Source organism: Propithecus coquereli, unplaced genomic scaffold (genome assembly GCF_000956105.1).
Source record: "Propithecus coquereli isolate 6110/MARCELLA unplaced genomic scaffold, Pcoq_1.0 Scaffold206, whole genome shotgun sequence".
In the NCBI taxonomy this organism is placed as follows: Eukaryota; Metazoa; Chordata; class Mammalia; order Primates; family Indriidae; genus Propithecus; species Propithecus coquereli.
Window position 1 is genome coordinate 4,974,211 of NW_012145634.1, and position 17,781 is coordinate 4,991,991.

General features: G+C 53.2%; 1 protein-coding gene across 1 annotated transcript in view; it reads right to left on the reverse strand.

Annotated features, from left to right (window-relative positions):
• LOC105810224 (uncharacterized protein KIAA1671-like) overlaps nt 1-6,757 on the reverse strand; it is a 62,700-nt gene extending 55,943 nt beyond the window's left edge. The window contains exon 1 of the mRNA XM_012644165.1: nt 5,511-6,757. Within this exon, the coding sequence (XP_012499619.1) occupies nt 5,511-5,795 (285 nt within the window). The 5' untranslated portion in view covers nt 5,796-6,757. The remainder of the gene's footprint in view (nt 1-5,510) is intronic.
• Between the last annotated feature and the right edge of the window lie 11,024 nt (nt 6,758-17,781).

The window sequence follows — 17,781 nt, forward strand, 5'->3', positions numbered from 1 at the left end:
TTTAATATTCATACGTCTCCCTGTTCCTGTGAGCCCTGTGAGGGCACAGACCCTGTCTCACCCTCCCCTGATCACAGTACCTGGCACAAAAGAGATCCTCCACAAACCATTCTTAATGAGTCATAAGTGGGTTTCCATCCTGCCCCGACAGCTATTCCCAGGGCTGGAATCCTGGTCCACTCTGAGATCAGGTGGGAGCAGGTGTGTTCAGGGTGGGATGGCTGTAGACCTGGTGTTGGCTCCCAGCAGGTGGACACCAGGGCCATGTCACTTTTCCTCTCCAGACTTCAGTCTACCTGTCTATAATATGGACATGGCAGCACAGGGTGGACACGAGAATAAAGGAGAGTGGATTTTGGGAAGACAGATGCTCCGTGAGCTCCTAGCCACTGCTCTAGGCACTGGCGGTACCAAGCTGAACCAGGGTGACTGAAACTCTGGCCCCCATGGACCTTCCATTCTCATGGAGGAGTCAGAGAATAAACAGTGAACAAGTGAGATGAAGTAAGCATAGCCTGGGGGAAGTACCAGGAAGAAATGAACAGGGATGGGATAGAGGGGAAGACAGGGGGTTTGCCTTGGCCTGTGCTATCAGGGAGCCTCTCTGCGGAGATGCAGAGGGGGCAAGGGTATTTCAGGCAGAAACTGTGAGGCGAATGCCCCGGGTCTGGAAGGAGCACGGGGTGACTGATGAAGAGCCCGAGGTCAGAGTGGCAGGGGAGGAGTGAGCACGGAGGACAGGCAGGGCCAGGTCCCTGATGGGAGGGGAGGGGCCAGAGTGCAAGCCATGGGGGGGTGCAGTGGGTTGAACAGTGGCCCCCCCCAAAAAATATATGTCTACATCCTAATCCCTACAACCTGTAAATGTGACCTTACTTGGGAAAAAAAGGTCTTTGCAGATGTAATTGAGTTAAGGATCTCGAGGTGAGATCATCTAGATTATCCAAGTGGGTCCTAAGTCCAGTGACAAGTGGCCTTACTCAAGATAGAAGAGGAAATGACAGAGAAGAAGAGAAGGCCTCGAAGTCAGAGGCAGAGACTCGAGTGATGCTGCCACAAGCCAAGGGACACCTGGAGCCACCAGAAATTGCAAAAGCCAAGGAAGGTGCCTCCCTTGGGGCCTCCGGAGGGAGGTGCGGGCGGCTGACCCCAGACTTCTGGACCCCAGAACTGTGAGACAGAAAGGCCTGTTGTGTAAAGCCACCGAGCTGTGATGATGTTACAGCAGCCCTAGGACGTCAGTACAGAGGGGTATTGACGGAGATGGGCTGAAACGGGGCCTTCAAAGACAAGAGCCGTAAACATCCCCGTCCTTTCAATCCTCTCCCACTTGCTGGACGAGTGTGTGTGTGTGTGTGTGTGTGTGTGTGTGTGTGTGTGTACACATGTGTGGTGGGGGCAGACGCTGCATCCTACTGAATATTTTAAGCACCCATTCCAATCTATGATTGACGCAGAACCAAGTACTCCCACTTGGCCTTGGGCTGGAGGACTGAAAGCTCAGCTTGGGTGCCGAGACTTAAACGGTGAATCCCCCCGTGTGGGATGTGGCCTTGGTCCCAGCTTCGCTGATCCCAGCTGTGTGTTCCCAGACCTGTAACTTCACCTCTCTGTGCTTCAGGTTTGTCATCCTCGAAATACAGGGCTGCAGCCCCTTTCCCCCAGGGATGTGAGGAGACCAGTTCCTGGAAAGTAGGAGGGGCTCAAAGTGCGTGGGATCCCTGCCCCCCTGCCCACACGCAGGTCGCTGGGAGAACACTCTCGCTGCAATGGCCACGCCCTACACCAACGCAGACACAGCAGTGGATCTCAGACCTGGCTTGTGGTGGGTACGATTCCGTCCCCGGGGGACAATTGGCAACGTCTGGAGATATTTTTGGTTGTCACAACTAGGGGATAGATCTAGTGGGTAGAGACCAGGACTGATCCTACGATGCACAGACCCCCATCCCCAAACCCCACTGCCACAAAGAATTATGGAGCCCAAGATATCAACAGTGCTGCGGTTGAGAAACTCTGCAGCAGTTTGATGTTTTAAGACAGTTCCCTCATTTTCAGCACATATATGACATATTTACACGTGTTTTACGATCTGCCCCAGTAGAAGGCAGCTCTGAAGACGGGAGTTTTGTCTGTTTCGTTCAGAGCCATTTCTCCTGCGCCAGCGCCGCAGCAGGTACCCGATAAAGGTTGAATGAAAAGGTGGGTGAATGAAGGAAGATACACAAATTGTATGCACCTCATGCTTAGCACGGGCCGGGCACACAGAAAATACTCACAGAAGGTCAGCCAGGTTCTTACTCTGCCTTCCTAAGGCACCAGTCTCGCCTACCAGGAAGGTGGGACTCACGCTTGCCCAGTCTGAGCCCCCGAAAAGTGGCGTGCAATGAACACTCTTCAAGCACCGGGGCTGCGCTGGTTCTTAGCCGGCTCTGTCCCTTTGAATCACCTGCCAGGCCAGTCCCAGTCAAATCCCATTTTACAGATGACAACACCAAGGCTGAGAGAGGCGATTCCACTTGCCTAAGGTCACCCAGCCAGGACGTGTGGAGCTGGGACTTGGGCCCAAGCCTGTCTGACCCCAAAGCCCTCCTTGCACAGTCTCATGGCCCCACAGACCCCCACTTCCTGCTTTTATTCCAACCTTGGCCACAGTGGCATTGCCATTGTTCCCGGGTTCTGGAATGTTCTGTCTGGCCTCCAACTGGAGTCCACGCGTCTCCTGGGCTAACCCCAACATAGCAGGCTGCTGCCTTGGGCTCACACTGGCTGCAGCACAGACGTGCCTCTTCCTGCCTTTGTGGCTCAGAGACAAAGCATTTGTTTTTCCTCCTTCCCCCTTTTATTCCTTGGACGCAGAGGCAGGCCATTAGCAAATTACTCCAAGGCTGGCTTTAGAAAACATTTCAGGGCACGCCTTTGAGGGTTATTTTATGCCTGTGATGGACTCTTCTCGGCTGCTCTGAGTGAACACACGCCAGCGGCAGGATTCAGAACGCCCTAAATGGATTACTTGGATGAATCACTTACAAGCACAGGACTCAATCCCTGCCCTTTCCCAGCCCCAGCCACAGATACCGCCATTGCCCCAAACTCTTAAGCAATTGTCTGTGGCTTTAAAAAGTTTCCTCCCATAAACCAAATATTGAAGTGAAGTCCCTGAGTAAAAGGGGAGTGTGTGGATTTTCCAATTCACTGGAGATCTGCGAAAGGACGGTTTGAGAGAGACGGTTTGGTTGCCATAGAACGTTTAAGGCACGTACACCACAAGCACGGCCACACCCACCACACGTTCACCAACACGTCAATGACCCAGCACCCCCATTTCATGGAGGAGGAAAACGAGGACCAGAGAAGAGATGAGCCCTCCCTCGGCCACACGGCTGGGAAGTGGCAGAGGCAGGGTTCGACCCCAGCTCTGCGCTGACTTCTCTGCAAGATCGCAGCGTCCCCACCCCGACTCCGCCCTCAGCCTGCGAGGCAGAGCGTCTGGGCACCCAGCAGAGAGAAGGCATTTATAAGCATGCACCTACTACGTGATGGGTGTCACTTCGACCTCATATCAAGCCCCTGCTCCTCCTCATTTGACAGAAGAGGAAACTGAGGCTGAAGAACCAGTCAAGGCCCCTCAGCCGGGATCCGGCAAGCCTGACTCAAGCTGTCGATGCCAATGCCAGCTGGTACCCACCACTCAGTAGGTGCCAAATGCTGAGTGGGCAGGAGCCTGAGGCCCACATGTATCTGGCACGTATTTGCGCCGTGGGAGGCACTGCAACGCACTGCCCAGCTTCATTCATTCAACCAGCTGGGGAGGCTGGTCCCGCTACGGGTACCAGCCTGTTACACAGGGCGGCGAGGCCCGGGGGAGTCAGACCAGTGGCTGGGGTCACACACACGGAGGGCAGAGGGCGGGGTCGTGAACAAACCTGCTTGTCACCAAACCGCACACCCTGAAAGAGAACAAAAGTGATGGAGAGAGAGGACCAGAGAGAGTGTGTCTCTCTGCCTTACGATGCAGAGAGACACACTCAGAGACAGAGGCAGAGAGAGACACATGCAGGGACACAGAGGGACACACAGAGACACAGAGAGAATGAATGAGAGGACTTCTTTCCCGGGGCCGAGGCACACCTTCCAGAGTTTGGGTTGGGGGCTCTGTCGCATAAATTCAAGCTACATTAATTTGTCCAGGCCACGAAGGATACGTCCCATTAATGAGACACATGTCATGCTCAAGTGCTCAGCTTCTGGCTTGGGTTTGCACCTGCCTGCTTGGCTGCTGTGTGACCTGGGCTGTGTCGCCGCACCTTTCTGGGCCAGCAGAGGGGATGCTGAGTCCCTGCGCCTGGCAGGGCAGCTGTGAGCTCTCTGTGACCTCGAGTGTACGGGGTAGCTCGAGGCTGCTTCCCTAAATGCGGGGTTCCTTCATGACTACTGGCACTCGTGGCAAGGAGAACCCAGAGACGGAGCTGGCTTAGCCCTCTGCCCGTCCTCAGATGCTCCCTCGAACGGGGCCCACACGGTCAGGTGGCAGAAGTCTCCTGCTGTGAAAACGCCAGCCCTTCTCTTTAAGTTCAGGGCCGGTCAGTGACACGGGCATCCCCGAAGTTAGCAGGGATGTCTGGAGACAGCACGTGCCAGGAGCTGGGCTGGAGAAAGGACTGAATAGGGAGGTCACAAGCCAGGGTTCCGGCCCTGACTCTGTCACTCACTTGCTGTGCTCCCCCAGACAGGTGCTTTTCCTTCTCTGGGCCTAGTCCCACCTCTCCAAATTGCCACTAACATCCTTGAGATTGATTCTGCACCGTCCCCTGGCAGGACGCAGGTCAGGTTTTTGATCGTTAGCTGTCATTCTGCCCTGCTCTCCCAAGCCCTGTCCATCCTACCTGCGTGAGAAATTGGGGGACCCCACGATCTGGCCTGAGGCCTCCTGCTCTGGCCCACTCACGCGAAGCCCCAGGTTCACAGGTGAGTGGGCAAACCTGCTCACCACCTCAGGTCCCCTAAGGCCCTTTCCTCTGGTCATCAGATGAGAACTCCCTTCTGCTGCACAACAGAACGACAAAAGCCACAAGTCCCTGTGCATATGACACGGACACACGGTCGTCCTGGGAGGGTGACAGGAGATGAAGCAGGTGCCGACTAATCCTCCCTAAAAATAGAGGAGATGGACATTTGTGGCAGGGTCTGGAGTGTCCACACTTAAAGATAAATCAACTGCCAAAGCAAGCTCCACTCACGTGCTGGCCCTGGAGACACAGACGTTGAATCCAGTGCAAATTTCCTGACCAACTTCGGGACGGAGAGGAACCCCCACATCAGGGGAAATGCCACTGGGCCTCTCCCCCAGCCACGGGGGACAGGAAGCGCTTGGGCTCTGATTGACAATGACTCTGGAAGAAGTAACTTCCCTGGTTTGATGTACAGGGGGGTCCCCTCCCCAGGGGTACTGGGTGGGGGAGGAGTTTTTACTGTTGTTTTAATATTTTTTAAAAACGTAATAAGCTTACAATATCTGGCGGCTCCGAATCTGTCTGCCTTTTCCTCAGTGAAGAAAACCTCTGCTGGCTGCGGGCAGAGAAGCGGCGGAAAGATTCCCGACTCCGGGAAGCGAGGTGTCGGAAGGAGGAGGTGCGCTTGAAGGGGGTCCGGGTGGCAGGCTCTCCGCTCGTCCGCTCGTGGCCCACCGTGGTGCTCACCAAGTTGAGGGCCTCCTGGAAGGACCTCCTCACGCTGCCCACCCACTGGGTCATGTGGTTCTGGGCCACGGTGAGTTTGTCTCCCAGGTAATCCATGGGGCCGGCCAGGAGGAGAGGGCAGGTGGAGGTGAGAGCGGGAGACAGCAGCTAAAAAGCCAGTGTCCTCTCCCTTCATGGAAGTTCTGGGCTTGCCCGGAGAAAAAAATCTGGCAGCCCTCGTCCTCAGCCAAACCAAGGGTAAGTAAACATCGCCGAGCCGGCGGCCGGCCGCATCTGCGGGTGTCGCTCAGGATTAAGAGGCAGTGAAGTGCCAGGCTGGGAGTCCACCCCCTGGAGCTGTGGAGTCAACACGCTGGGCGGTCCAGCCTCCAGTTCCGAGTGCTCACCGGGCTGGATCGGTCGAGACGGGAGCTTTGGGGAACAGGGTGGCTACGCTCACTCCAGGGCGTGACAGTCCCTGAGCAGTGGGGGGGAGGGGCTGGCCGTGGACCCCCTGTTCTCACTTCCCTTCAGCCCCTCCGGAGCACACACGGGAAGGTCCCAGGGGACGGGCTGCGCCGGCTGCTGCCCCCTGCCCAGCTGCTCACCTGACCCATGCAGGTTCTCTGTCCTCTGGCTGGAGATTCCAAACCTGTCGCCAGCAGGCAGTTAGCTCATTTCCGGAGGCAGCCACCAGGGCCCCTGGGTCCCCTGGCTGAGCAGCCCAGGATGACATCAGCCCCCGTCTTAGCGAGGGGCTTTGCTGCCCAGGAATGCAGGAGGGGCCTCCGGGAGGCAGAGACGGCCGCAGGGGGAGCTGACGTCCGTCCCCATTTTTTCCTCCTCCAAGTCCCAACTCGCTCACTGTCCCTCGGGGCTGACGGTAACTTCACGTGCCTGACAGCCTACCCGCCCCTGTGCCCTCACCGCAGGCACGGGAGGCAATGCAGCTGCACGTGTGTGCATGTGTGTGCACGTGTGTGCGCGTGCACGTGTGTGCATGTATGTCGGAGATCCGGCAGCCCCAGGAAGGGGAGCGCTGCTAGGAAACTGCTTCTGCCTCTAGGGTTCTAGGCAGCGTCTTGGGAACTCTCTGGCGGGTTGTCAGTCTGTCTCCCTCTCGTGGTCTGTTTCTCTGCCTGTGGTTTCTCAGCCTCTCTCTCCTCCCTCTCCCTGTGTCTCTCTCTAGCCCTCTGCTTTCTCTCTTTCTTCCCCCTCCCTCCCTCTCTCTAGACTTTCCAGCTTTCTCTCCCTCCACCCCCGGAAAGCAACACCTGGACTGGTGAGATGGTCCCCAGGTCCTCGAAGGAAGGACTGGGGTGGGTGGTATTTTAGTACCGGCAAGGTTGCCATGGCAACCTGGGGGCACAGCCTCTGCCCCATCCTGGGCAGCAGCTCGCACAGGGAGCGGTGGAAATGATGCTCGGTTTACACTGGGTCACGTGAGCTCGCTGGGTTTTAACCCTTATGGAGCTGGTGTGCCGGGTGGGGGAGGGGGAGGACAAGACTGCAGCCCCTGAAGACTGCAGGGGTGCATGGCGGGATTCTTGGACAGGGTCCCCGGCAGCGGGCCCCTGGAGTAAGGCACGCTTGTTGAAGGAGCTCTGCCACTCCAGCAGGGATCCGAGCCCCGCACCCCTTCTACAGATGAGGAAACACAGACTCAGAGGCGCAGAATCACACGCCCAAGGTCACACAGCAAGGATGTCGCCAGGGCATGCGTGGGAGCTGCTCCCTCCCACCATTTTCACAGGTCTCACGAGGCACCTGGCCCAGAGTCAGGGCCCAGCAAATATTTATTGTTCGAACACCAAGTCCGAGATCGAAACCCAGGTCAGTCCAGTGGCATCCTGTGTTCTTTTCCCCACCACCTCCCCATCGTCTTGAACAAATATTTGCTCTCCAGACACTGGTCAAACGGCCTCCCTTGAGAAGGTCCGTCACAAAGGCCTCTCTAACCGTGCGGCTGGCAGAGCTCGTTCTTCTACGGACTCCTGGTCCTTGCGGCTGTTCATTCACTCTCTCATGCTTTCACTCGTTCCCTGAACAAAGGTTCAGAGAGTGTCTACTCTGGGTCTGCCACTGGAGAGAGAGTACTTGGACAAGTAAATAAATATGTAGAACAGAACCAAAAATAAATAAACAAAAAGAACGGAGGGCTCGCAGCTCAGCAGGGGTCTATGACGATGGCTAATATTTACTGAGAATGTACCAAGTGCCCAAAGCCATTCTAAGGAGTCACAAGAATTAACTCGTGAATTCTTACATGGACCCATTGACAGATGAGAAGACTGAGGCCCAGAGAGGTGGAGTCATATACCAAGGTAATCCAACCTGACAGGCAGCCTCCAGCCTCCGAGGTGGCTCCCAGTGATCCCTGTGCCCTTTTATCCATACCCTGGTGTGGTCCCCTCCCACCATGAATCGGGGTTGGTCTCTGTGCTCAGCAGAGTAAGGCAGAAGTGATGGTTTGTGACTTCCAAAGCCTGGTCATAAAAGGTATCACAGCTTTCACCTTGTTCTCTGGTCCATGCTAGGGGAAGCCGGCTGCCATGCTGTGAGGATGCCCAAGCAGCACTGTGGAGAACCAAGTAGAGGGAATCTGAGGCCCGGAGCCAACAGCCAGCTACGTGACTGGCCACTTTGGAAGCACATCCCCTGCGGCAGTCAAACCCCTAGAGGACTGCAGCCATGGCCAACATCTTGATTGCAACATCATAAGAAACCCTGAGCCAGAGCTACTCAACCAAACTGCTCCCAAATTCCTGATCCACAGGAATCACAAGAGATACAAATGCCCAGAGACAAGAGAGCAGCTGGCCCATGAGAAAACCGAAGGTGGAAGAGGGGGTGGGGGACAGTTTACAGGAGGAGCAAGGGGATCCCACAGCAGCCTGTACGTCCTACATGTTCGGAGGCATCACCCCCTCATGCAGATGAGGAAATGCCGGGTCCACATCCCACCTCCTTACCTACCTGGCTCCACCCTCCTCCACTTGCAGCCTCCCGGGTCCCAGAGCTTCTGGCCTCCGAAGTTTGCCCGTTTTCCTCACATAGAACATCCACAGTAAGCTCCTGCACCAGGCAGGCCAGGGACTTGCAGGGTAGCAGCAGGAACAGCCATGAGAAAGAGCTGAATTCTCCCCACCTGCCCCAGGAAAGCCACAGCAGCAATACCTAGAGAGCTGGAAGGGGGTGCAGCTTTTTAACAGACCATCTGAACAGAGAGGTGAGAAATCTACTGGGCACAACCCCAACCCTCAGGAGGAAAAATGTTAAATCAAAGCAGTAAGTAAAACGCCTTCAAAATGATCATACCCAGTGCTGGCAAAGCTGTGGTGAAACCGACACATATATCCACAGCAAAGTGAGCATTGGTATATAATTCCTAGAGGAAATTTAACACCCTAGATCAAACGTCATAAAAAATAATGGCCTGCCAATGAATGGAATGCAAGCTGAAATGCAAGGCTGAAGTGTATTGATACCTGTAATTTACTTTGAAAAGCATAAAAAAATGTACCATGGGATGGATGGCCAGATTTTTATAAAGCAAATATAGCTAAATGTTAGCAGTTGTAGAATCTACCTGATAGGGGCCTGTGTGTTCCCTGTATGCTTTTTCTGTCTGTTTGAACATTTTCATAATAAAAGGTTAGTGGGGCAGATGTGCCTGACTAGATCCAATTCCACAGAGAGGAAATAAGAATGGACATATATAAACACTTAGCTATAAGCACGTTCATCACAGTGGCGTAGATAATTATGAAAAACTACTGAGAACCTAACTGTTCAACAGAAAGGGACCTGCTCGGTGCTGTGCTAAGCCACACTGGAGCCAGAGGCAAAAGGAAAAGAAAATCAGTTATATGGATCATGTTTTTATTGACAGTGTTAATCCTTTGTTCAGCATGGATTTCTGCACTAATTTTATTTCATAAAAACATACTGAATTAAAATACTATTTATCTTGATTACCGACTTTTTTGATGCCTCCTAATTCTGTGCCCTACCTAAGGGCCTCATTTCCTTACCCAGCCTTGCCAAATCAATATAGTATCACAATTAAAGATGTGGAGTCCCACCTCCAGTTCTTATTAGCTGTGGGACCCCTAAGCAAGTTACTTAATTAACCTCTCTGGTTTTCAGAGATGAAACATCAAACTCAGCATTGTCATTGATGTAATTGGTGTCTCTCCCTGACCAAGATCTCCTTTTCTAGAAGGCGCCCCCATCTTTTAGCTACTGTGTTAGCTGCAAAGAGCTCGGAGCTTTACCCTTCTCTAGAGAATTGCTCTTGCTCAAGGCTGTGCTCAGATGGCCAAGGCCAATGATGGCTAATACACAACACAAAACCCAGGCCCCCTTGCCGCGAGGCAGGACCAACTCAGTGGTGCAATTCACACTCTAGAGGTCCCCATGGGATCAGGCTGAGGCCGGACCTCAGCTGAAACCACGTCTGTAACTTAGCTTTTTCTGCCGTCCTAGCCTGCTGCCCTTGCTTCCTTCCTTACAGGTTTCCCCTGAGAGCTTTCCCTCACTCAACCCCTGCACAAGAATTCCCGTCTCGGTCTCTGCTTCCAGGGCATCTGACCTAAGACCACCACCACCACCATCGCCACCATTTACTGGGCCCTTCCTGTGTGCCAGACGTTGTATTATTACATCATTTGCTTCTCCCCACAATGAAGCGAGGTTAGTACTATGATTACTGCTCCCATTTTACAGATGGGAAAATTGGGGCAGAGAGAAGTTCAGTGACCAGCCCAAGGTCACGCAACTATTAAGTGGTGGAGTTTGCCACCCCAGCCTCACATCTTTGATGAGCTAGAGGATGCGCTGGCCCTTGCCAAATCAGTTTGGATGGCAGATAAGTGCCCAGAAAAGCAGAGACCAAATGGCAGACAGGATCACACAGTCCTGCCTCCCTCCCTCCCCGGGGCAGGAAAGGGTGCACGAGTGAGCTGAAAAGCCAGATGCCTGCTTGCCCTGGCTTCCTTTAGGTACAGTGTGGTCTGAAAGTGTGACTATAAAAAGCGTCGCTTCCTAAAAACTGGGGCAGCCACAAGCATGTTTCCCCCAGAGGACTTTTTCTGCAAACTCTTCTGTTCTCTCCAGGAAACTCTTGGGATGTTGCTGGGCATCAAAAAAGAAAGAAAACTCTATTTCTTATGTAATTTGTCCAAAAAGTGCTGGAAAGGCTGCTGGGATCCAGGAAACAAATGCAAATTTCACCCGCAATGTGAGGTGAGGCACAGAGATCACCATTTCCATCCAGATAAGTGCATTCCCTTAACAGAAATCTGAACATGTCGGTCATTCATTCATTCAACAAACATTCCCTGGACAGTTACTTTCTGCAAACCCTGCGCGGACCCCGAAGAGACTATAGCCCCTAAAAACCTCCGTGTATCTATGTGACTTTCAGACATTAAGGGGGAAGGGTGTCTCAACTGATCACCCCAAACCTGGGGCTATATATACCACTTTCTCCCCCAAATCTGATACAAACGTGTATACTTTTAAGAATCCCCAGTCCAGTGGAAGAAAAAGCAAGAAAAAAAAAATGAACAATTGCCATACAAGTGCCAAGGGCTAGGATGGACACGTGGATAACATCTATGGGAACGTAAGAGGAGGCAAAACCCAACCAAGAAAGTAAAAGGTTGAGGAAAGAAGACCAAAGGGAAGATTATAACTTATTGAGGACTCGCAATTAGGAGAGGGATATCTGAGTGGAGTTTTGAAGGATAAACAGGAGTACTCCGAGAGGACTAAAAGAGAGAACAGCGTGTGCGAAGGCCAGGAGGCGTGGCCACATTCAGTGTTGCCTCTGGGGTTTTGCACATGCTGTATCCCTGCAGAGGGCTGCCTTCCCCTCCTCTCCCATCACCTCCCCCACCCCAAGACAACCTACAGCCCCAGGAGGTCTCACTTATCTGACCTTCTTCACATCCTGCTTCCTAAAAGACTGGACATTCCAGGACTGCATTCTAGGCTGAGAAGCGTGCTAATGTTATGTGGATAAACAAGGTGGTGCGGTGGAAATAACAGCCACCAGCGATCGAGGATTTAACGTGCCGGGAAATGATCACTCACATGTCTCATCTAACCCTCTAAACAACCCTATAGGGCGAGTCCTGTTAGTAACTCTCCCCGTTTTGCAGGGGACAGTGAGGTTCAAAGAGCCGAAGGGACTTGCTCAAGGTCACTGAGCTGGCAAGCGGGGCTCTGGGACCTGAACCCAAACCTGTCTGATTTCAACGCCTTTAACCACCTCCTTCCCTCCCCCTTCCAGGGCAAAAGCCAGACTCTACCCGTAGCTCTAAGACCCCCTAAAATGGCCAATTCTGCCCCCAAGTCCCATGCACGAGGGCGGTGACTACTGCATACCCTTCTCTGGGTCATCCTCGAGGCTTCCGGAGAGGGTCAGAAAGCGCCTTCAGAAGGACTCACTTGGTTGTAAATCCACCAGTTTCCTCTCTTGCCTGGAGATCAATTCCTGGGACCACGTGTGGGAAGCGCCGACTTGTGCGCCCAGCTCAAACCTATTGTTTCTCCCCTTTAGATGGAGCCACGTGGTCAGAGGGCCGGCTGATGGCTCAGTCTCCCCCCAAGGCCGGCATCCTTCATGCCCCGAGTCTTGGGTGTCTCATCCTACAGAGGAGACATAAAGCCCTCCCACTTCAAAAGAAACGAAGAAATGACTGAGATAACTCCTTCTCGGCACACAGCACGTAGTGAACACTCGATAAATTGTGGCCACAAGGGATGATAATTTTTCTATTATAATTTCTATCATCTCATTGTTCAAACAACTTATAGGATCCTAGACCCTCAGAACCAGGACAGCCAGCGGGGATAGACCTAGGTCAAACTTCTCATTTAATTAAAGAAAAGGACCCAGGTGCAGGGCTGTCCCAAAGCCACCAGTCGATCTGAGGCAGCTGCCCTCTGATTTCTCAAAGAAGTTGTGCATAATCTGGACTTTGACAGTGTCTGTGGCCTCTCGTCTTATCTGTTCCTCCAGCTTCTCCCTACCTCAGGAAAACGGGACAAACTGTCTCCCTGGGATGTGCCATGCCATATTGCGTTCAGCCCTTCGCACATGCTGTTCCTTCTGGCTAAAACACCATTCCACCCCTTCCTCACTTGGTCAGCATCTGTTCCTCCACAGCTCCTTCCTCCTAGAAGCCTCCCTTGATTCCTTATGTCCACGGGGGGCCACCTCTGGGCTCCCCCTTGCCTATGTTACCCCCACTAAATCACTTAGCATACTGGGCTGTAACTCAGTTTACCCATCCGTCTTCCCCTCCAGACGCCAAGCCCATGCATGGGCGGCTCCCCCTTGCTACTTAGCATCTTTGGCAGGCACTCAGCATGCCTACTGTGGGAAACGAAGGAATTACTAAGGCTTGAACCCGAGGCACAGAACTCCCAACATCCCTGTCCCTAGACTTGTTTCCAAGGCAACAGGGAAAGAATTCTGATAAGGGCAAAAAAAAAAAAAATAGAAATGACTTAATGTTGCAAGTCAATCCCAGATTATTTATAAACCAAGTCCGAGACTATTTCCTTGTGTTCATTTTGTCACATTCTTCTTCAAATAGTCATTTTAGTGACCTACGATATCTTTAATTAACCTTGAGAAGAGGTTTAAAAAAAAACCATCTGGAAAGGAAATCTTACTAGAAACAACTCTTTTTTTTTTTATATATGTATCAGGCCCCACCCTTAGCTCAAGAGGAACGTAGCATTTTCCACTCTGGGGAGACTCCGCCGAGTGGCCCTGCCTGGCAGGCAAAGCTGGGCTGTGATCACAGCCCCTCTTCTGAGAGCCGGGCGTCTAATAGAGCCTCGAGCCCCAGCTTCCTCTAACATGGAAGGGGGGCCCCCCAAATCGTCTTGCTGGACCACCCGGTGGTTCTGGGGCCAGTCGGCCCTGGGAGCTGCCACCCTCTCCTTGGGCAGCCCGGCAAGGAAGGGGGAGCCCTGTTGGGGTCTTTGGCTGCACTACCTCGGTTTGGGCCACACATTTCCTTCGGCCACCGCGGCTGAAGCTCCACGTGTCCAGATCAGTTAGCGAAAGAAAGCGAGATGCTCGTGGGGAATGACACATTAGAGCTGGGATCAGGAACGCCTGGCGTCCTCTGAGAAATTTATTTCTGACCGGTGAATTTGCCACGCTTGGCTGAACTGTCCCCTAAGCAGCACCCCAAGAATTTAAGGATCTCCATGAGGACAATAAAAGACTGGAAGGATGAACAGAAGGCCGTTCCTTCCCTGAACCCTCCCTCTTGTCCTTCCGACTGCAAAAGCCTTTTGTTGAGTCCCCACTGTGCGCCAGGCCCTGTGATAGCATGAAACAAAGGACCCAGCCCTGGCCTCCGGAGCTGCTTTAGTTTCGGGTTATATCATATTACAGCAAGTACAACAACACACTGCAGTAAGTTCTCATTCCCCAAGGGCCTGCGGTGTGCCCTGTGACCTCCTTGGCGTGTGTGACGCAGGAAGGTGGCAAACGCCATCATGCACGTGAGGAAACAGAGACTCCGAACGATGAAGCCACTGGCCCAAGTCCCACGGCAGCTACGTGCAGAGCCATGACTCGAGAACCCTGGTCCGGCTGAGCTCAAAGCCTGTGCCCTGAGCCACCAGGCTACCCTGCCCCTGTGAGTACCCCTACTTGTGTCAGCTTGATTATGGGGTGCAGAGATGTGGTCACCGAGTAAAGGCCTCATTCCTTCCTCCTGCTCAGACCCAGGTTGGCTCTGAACCCCAACTAACATCTGACGGTGAAAATCACAAGGTTCCCCAAGATGGCTTTAGGGACCCCTCTCATCTTCAGTCCCAACAAAATCTCAACTACATGGACAGCTGCAGTGACCAGCAGGTCTGGATGGCCTCGGTGGGCATTCTGCATCCCTCTGACCCAGGCTGCATGGAGGGCAGGTGGGCGTGGCCTGGGCCCACAGACTCGGGTTTGAGGCCTGCCGGGCTCTGCCCCTCACACTGTGGGGCCCAGGTGATGCTCACCCCCTCTCTGGGCCTTGATCCCCCAAGGTGGCCACGCAGGAAGGCACAGGAGAGACCAACTCAACACCCCTGCCGCCCCCTCTTGAGGCCGCCAGACCCGAGTTCCAATACCGTGTGGCCGAGGGTCCTCAGGTGGCCTTCTCTTGCTTGAGTTGCCTGGCTTTGCAAATGGAAACCAAGACACCTACCTCCAGGTAACGGTGCGAGCTGAGGCCCCCAGCAACATCAGTGGGATGACATCAGATTCCCATGGGGGGTGCCCCCGGCTAGAGGACTCACATTTTGAAAAACAAACTTGTAAAGAAAAATGCCCCTCTCCTCAGGCCAAATCAATATCTTTTCAAATGCTTCTCAGATACAGTTAGCATTTCCTGAGCGCTGGCAACATGCCAGGCCCACGTCATCTCACGTCATCTCACGTCATCCTGAGGGCACCGCTCTCAAGTCCACTGCTTGCTTGGGCTCTCCACCTCCCTGCTGTGTGACTCTGGAAAAGTCGCTTGCCTTCTCTGATCCTCGCCTCCCTTGCCTTTAAAATGGGGTAAGAATGGTCCCCTCCTTACCAGGGGTTACTCACATTAAGTGAGCATCTCATGACAGCAAAACAGCTATGCCCATCATACAAGGGAAAAACTGAGGCAGACAGAGTGAAGGCTGGAGGTCGCGCAGCGACTCAGTGGCCAATTCTGATTTGGAGGCCTGTGTTCCGAGCCACCCTCTTAGCATCTATATAGCTTGATGGGCAAGGGGACAGTGCCACCTACGCCATGCCGGGAGCCACACTGTGCTGGGCAGGGAGGGGAGGGGAGGAGGAGGGCGGCCAGGCAGCCTGGGCATCTTGACAAAGGGGTGTCACCCACGGGTCCCCTTGGCAGCTCACCTTTTGGGTACAAGGCACAGTCCAGTGGCCTCGGAGTCCCAGACATTGGGCTAACCTGGCTTTAAACCCCTCCAGAGCCCCTATCACCAGGGCCACCAAGGCAAGAGCCCTGGCTCCCTCCACCCAGTTACTTCCTTCAGCGGAGGTGACCCTCCAGCAGCCCGGGCCGCCTGCCGCTCCCCCACGCCTCGACATTGCTGTTTCCGAGTCTTGGCTCCACCATCACCTCCCAGAGAATTCCCCCCCGGCCTTCCCATCACAGCACCCCTCACTTACATCGCGCCATTACAGTCGCGGGCATTTTCCTGATTACTCATTACTGCTGTCTAAGGAAGGCTCAGGGGAGCAGAGCCTTGGGCGTCCCATTCTCCGCTCCTGCCCCTGCGCCTAGCACACCGGAGGCCCGCGCTTCAGTGTTTGGTGAATGGATGGACAAATGAATGAAGTGGGGAAGGGAAGGAAAGAGGGGAGAGAAGAGGGGAGGGAGGAAGGGGAGGGAATACTATTCTCTTTATAACTCCATCTTCTCCCCGCCCCTTTCCCTAGCCAATTCCTACCTGTCTTGTAAGACTTTCACGCTGATGTCTCCACCTCCAGGAAGCCTTCCCTGCCACCCTCCCCACTCAGTGAAGCACCTCTCTGGGCCGCACGACCTCCACCCACCAAATCCTGGCTAACGGGATCTGGGGAAGAAAAGTCTGCCGGGTGGACTGTGGGGAGAAGACTTCCTCCCAGTGCATCCCTCGTCCTCCTCAGGGTGCCATCAAGTCTTGTGAGATGGCTGGAACCTTGGCAGCTATTCTGGGACAATTAGGGGACAAGATGCTGAGGAAGGAGTAGAAGGATGTAAAAACCCTGGGCTGATCCACTAATCTGGGACTTGGAAAATTTTTTGTAAAAGGCCAGAGAGTAAATATTTTAGGCTCTGCGAGTCACATGCTGTCTCTGCCACACACTCTTTGTCTTTTGGGGTTTTTGTTTTTTTAACAACCTTTTAAAAATTCAAAACTCCTTCTTAGCTCCCAGGCCATAGTTTGCTGAACCCTGCACTGTGCCCCCGACCACCAGATGAATCATGTGAGGTCGCGCACGTCCTTACGGTCTGACCGGTCTTTGTGGGGTCTTTTGTTACTTTCAGCATCTTCAAAAGTATCTTTGGTGATAAGACGACAGCACTGGACCAAGTGTTAGTGAGGATGTGGAGCAGCCAGACCCCTCACGCCCTGCAGCTGGGGATCTGAAGTGCTGCAAACACTTTGCAAAATAGTCTGGCAGTTTCTTTAAAAAGTCTAACACAGGCCGGGCGTGGTGGCTCATGTCTGTAATCCTAGCACTCTGAGAGGCCGAGGCAGGAGGATCGCTTGAGCTCAGGAGTTTGAGACCAGCCTGAGCAAGAGCAAGACTCTGTCTCTACTAAAAATAGAAAAATTAGCCGGGCGTGGTGGCGCATGCCTATAGTACCAGCTACTTGGGAGGCTGAGGCAGGAGGATCGCTTGAGCCCAGGAGTTTGAGGTTGTTGTGAGCTAGGCTGATGCCACGGCACTCTAGCCAGGGCAACAGAGCCAGACTCTGTCTCAAAAAATAAATAAATAAATAAGTCTAACACACAATACACCTACAATATGATCCAGCCATTTCACACTTAGGTATTAATATTTACCCAAGGGAAACAAAAGCGTATGTCCACATAAAAACTTACGCATGAATGTTCATAACAGCCCCAAACTAGAATTAACTCAAATGCCTACCGACAAGCGCATGGGTAAACAAAGCGGTACGCCCACGCCGTGGAGCAGTACTCAGCCGTAAAAAGGAACGACTGCGGATGCGCACTACAACGCGGAGGAGTCTCGACATAATTACGCGGAGTAAGAGAAACCAGGTGAAGAGGAGCACAGGAGGATAGGATTCCATTTATATAAAAGTCTATAAAATGCAAATGAATCTATGGAGACTGAAAGCAGATCAGTAGCTGCTTAAGGACAGGGATGGAGGGAGGGATTACCAAGGGGTGGGAAGAAGCTTCCGGGAATGATGGATATATTCACTATTTTCACGGTGGCAATGGTTCCATGGGGAGATGCACATGTCAAAACGCATCCGATCGTACGCTTGAAATACATAGTTTATTGTATGTCGATTATACTTCCTCAAAGCTGTCAGAAAAAATAACGGTGGTGGCTCTT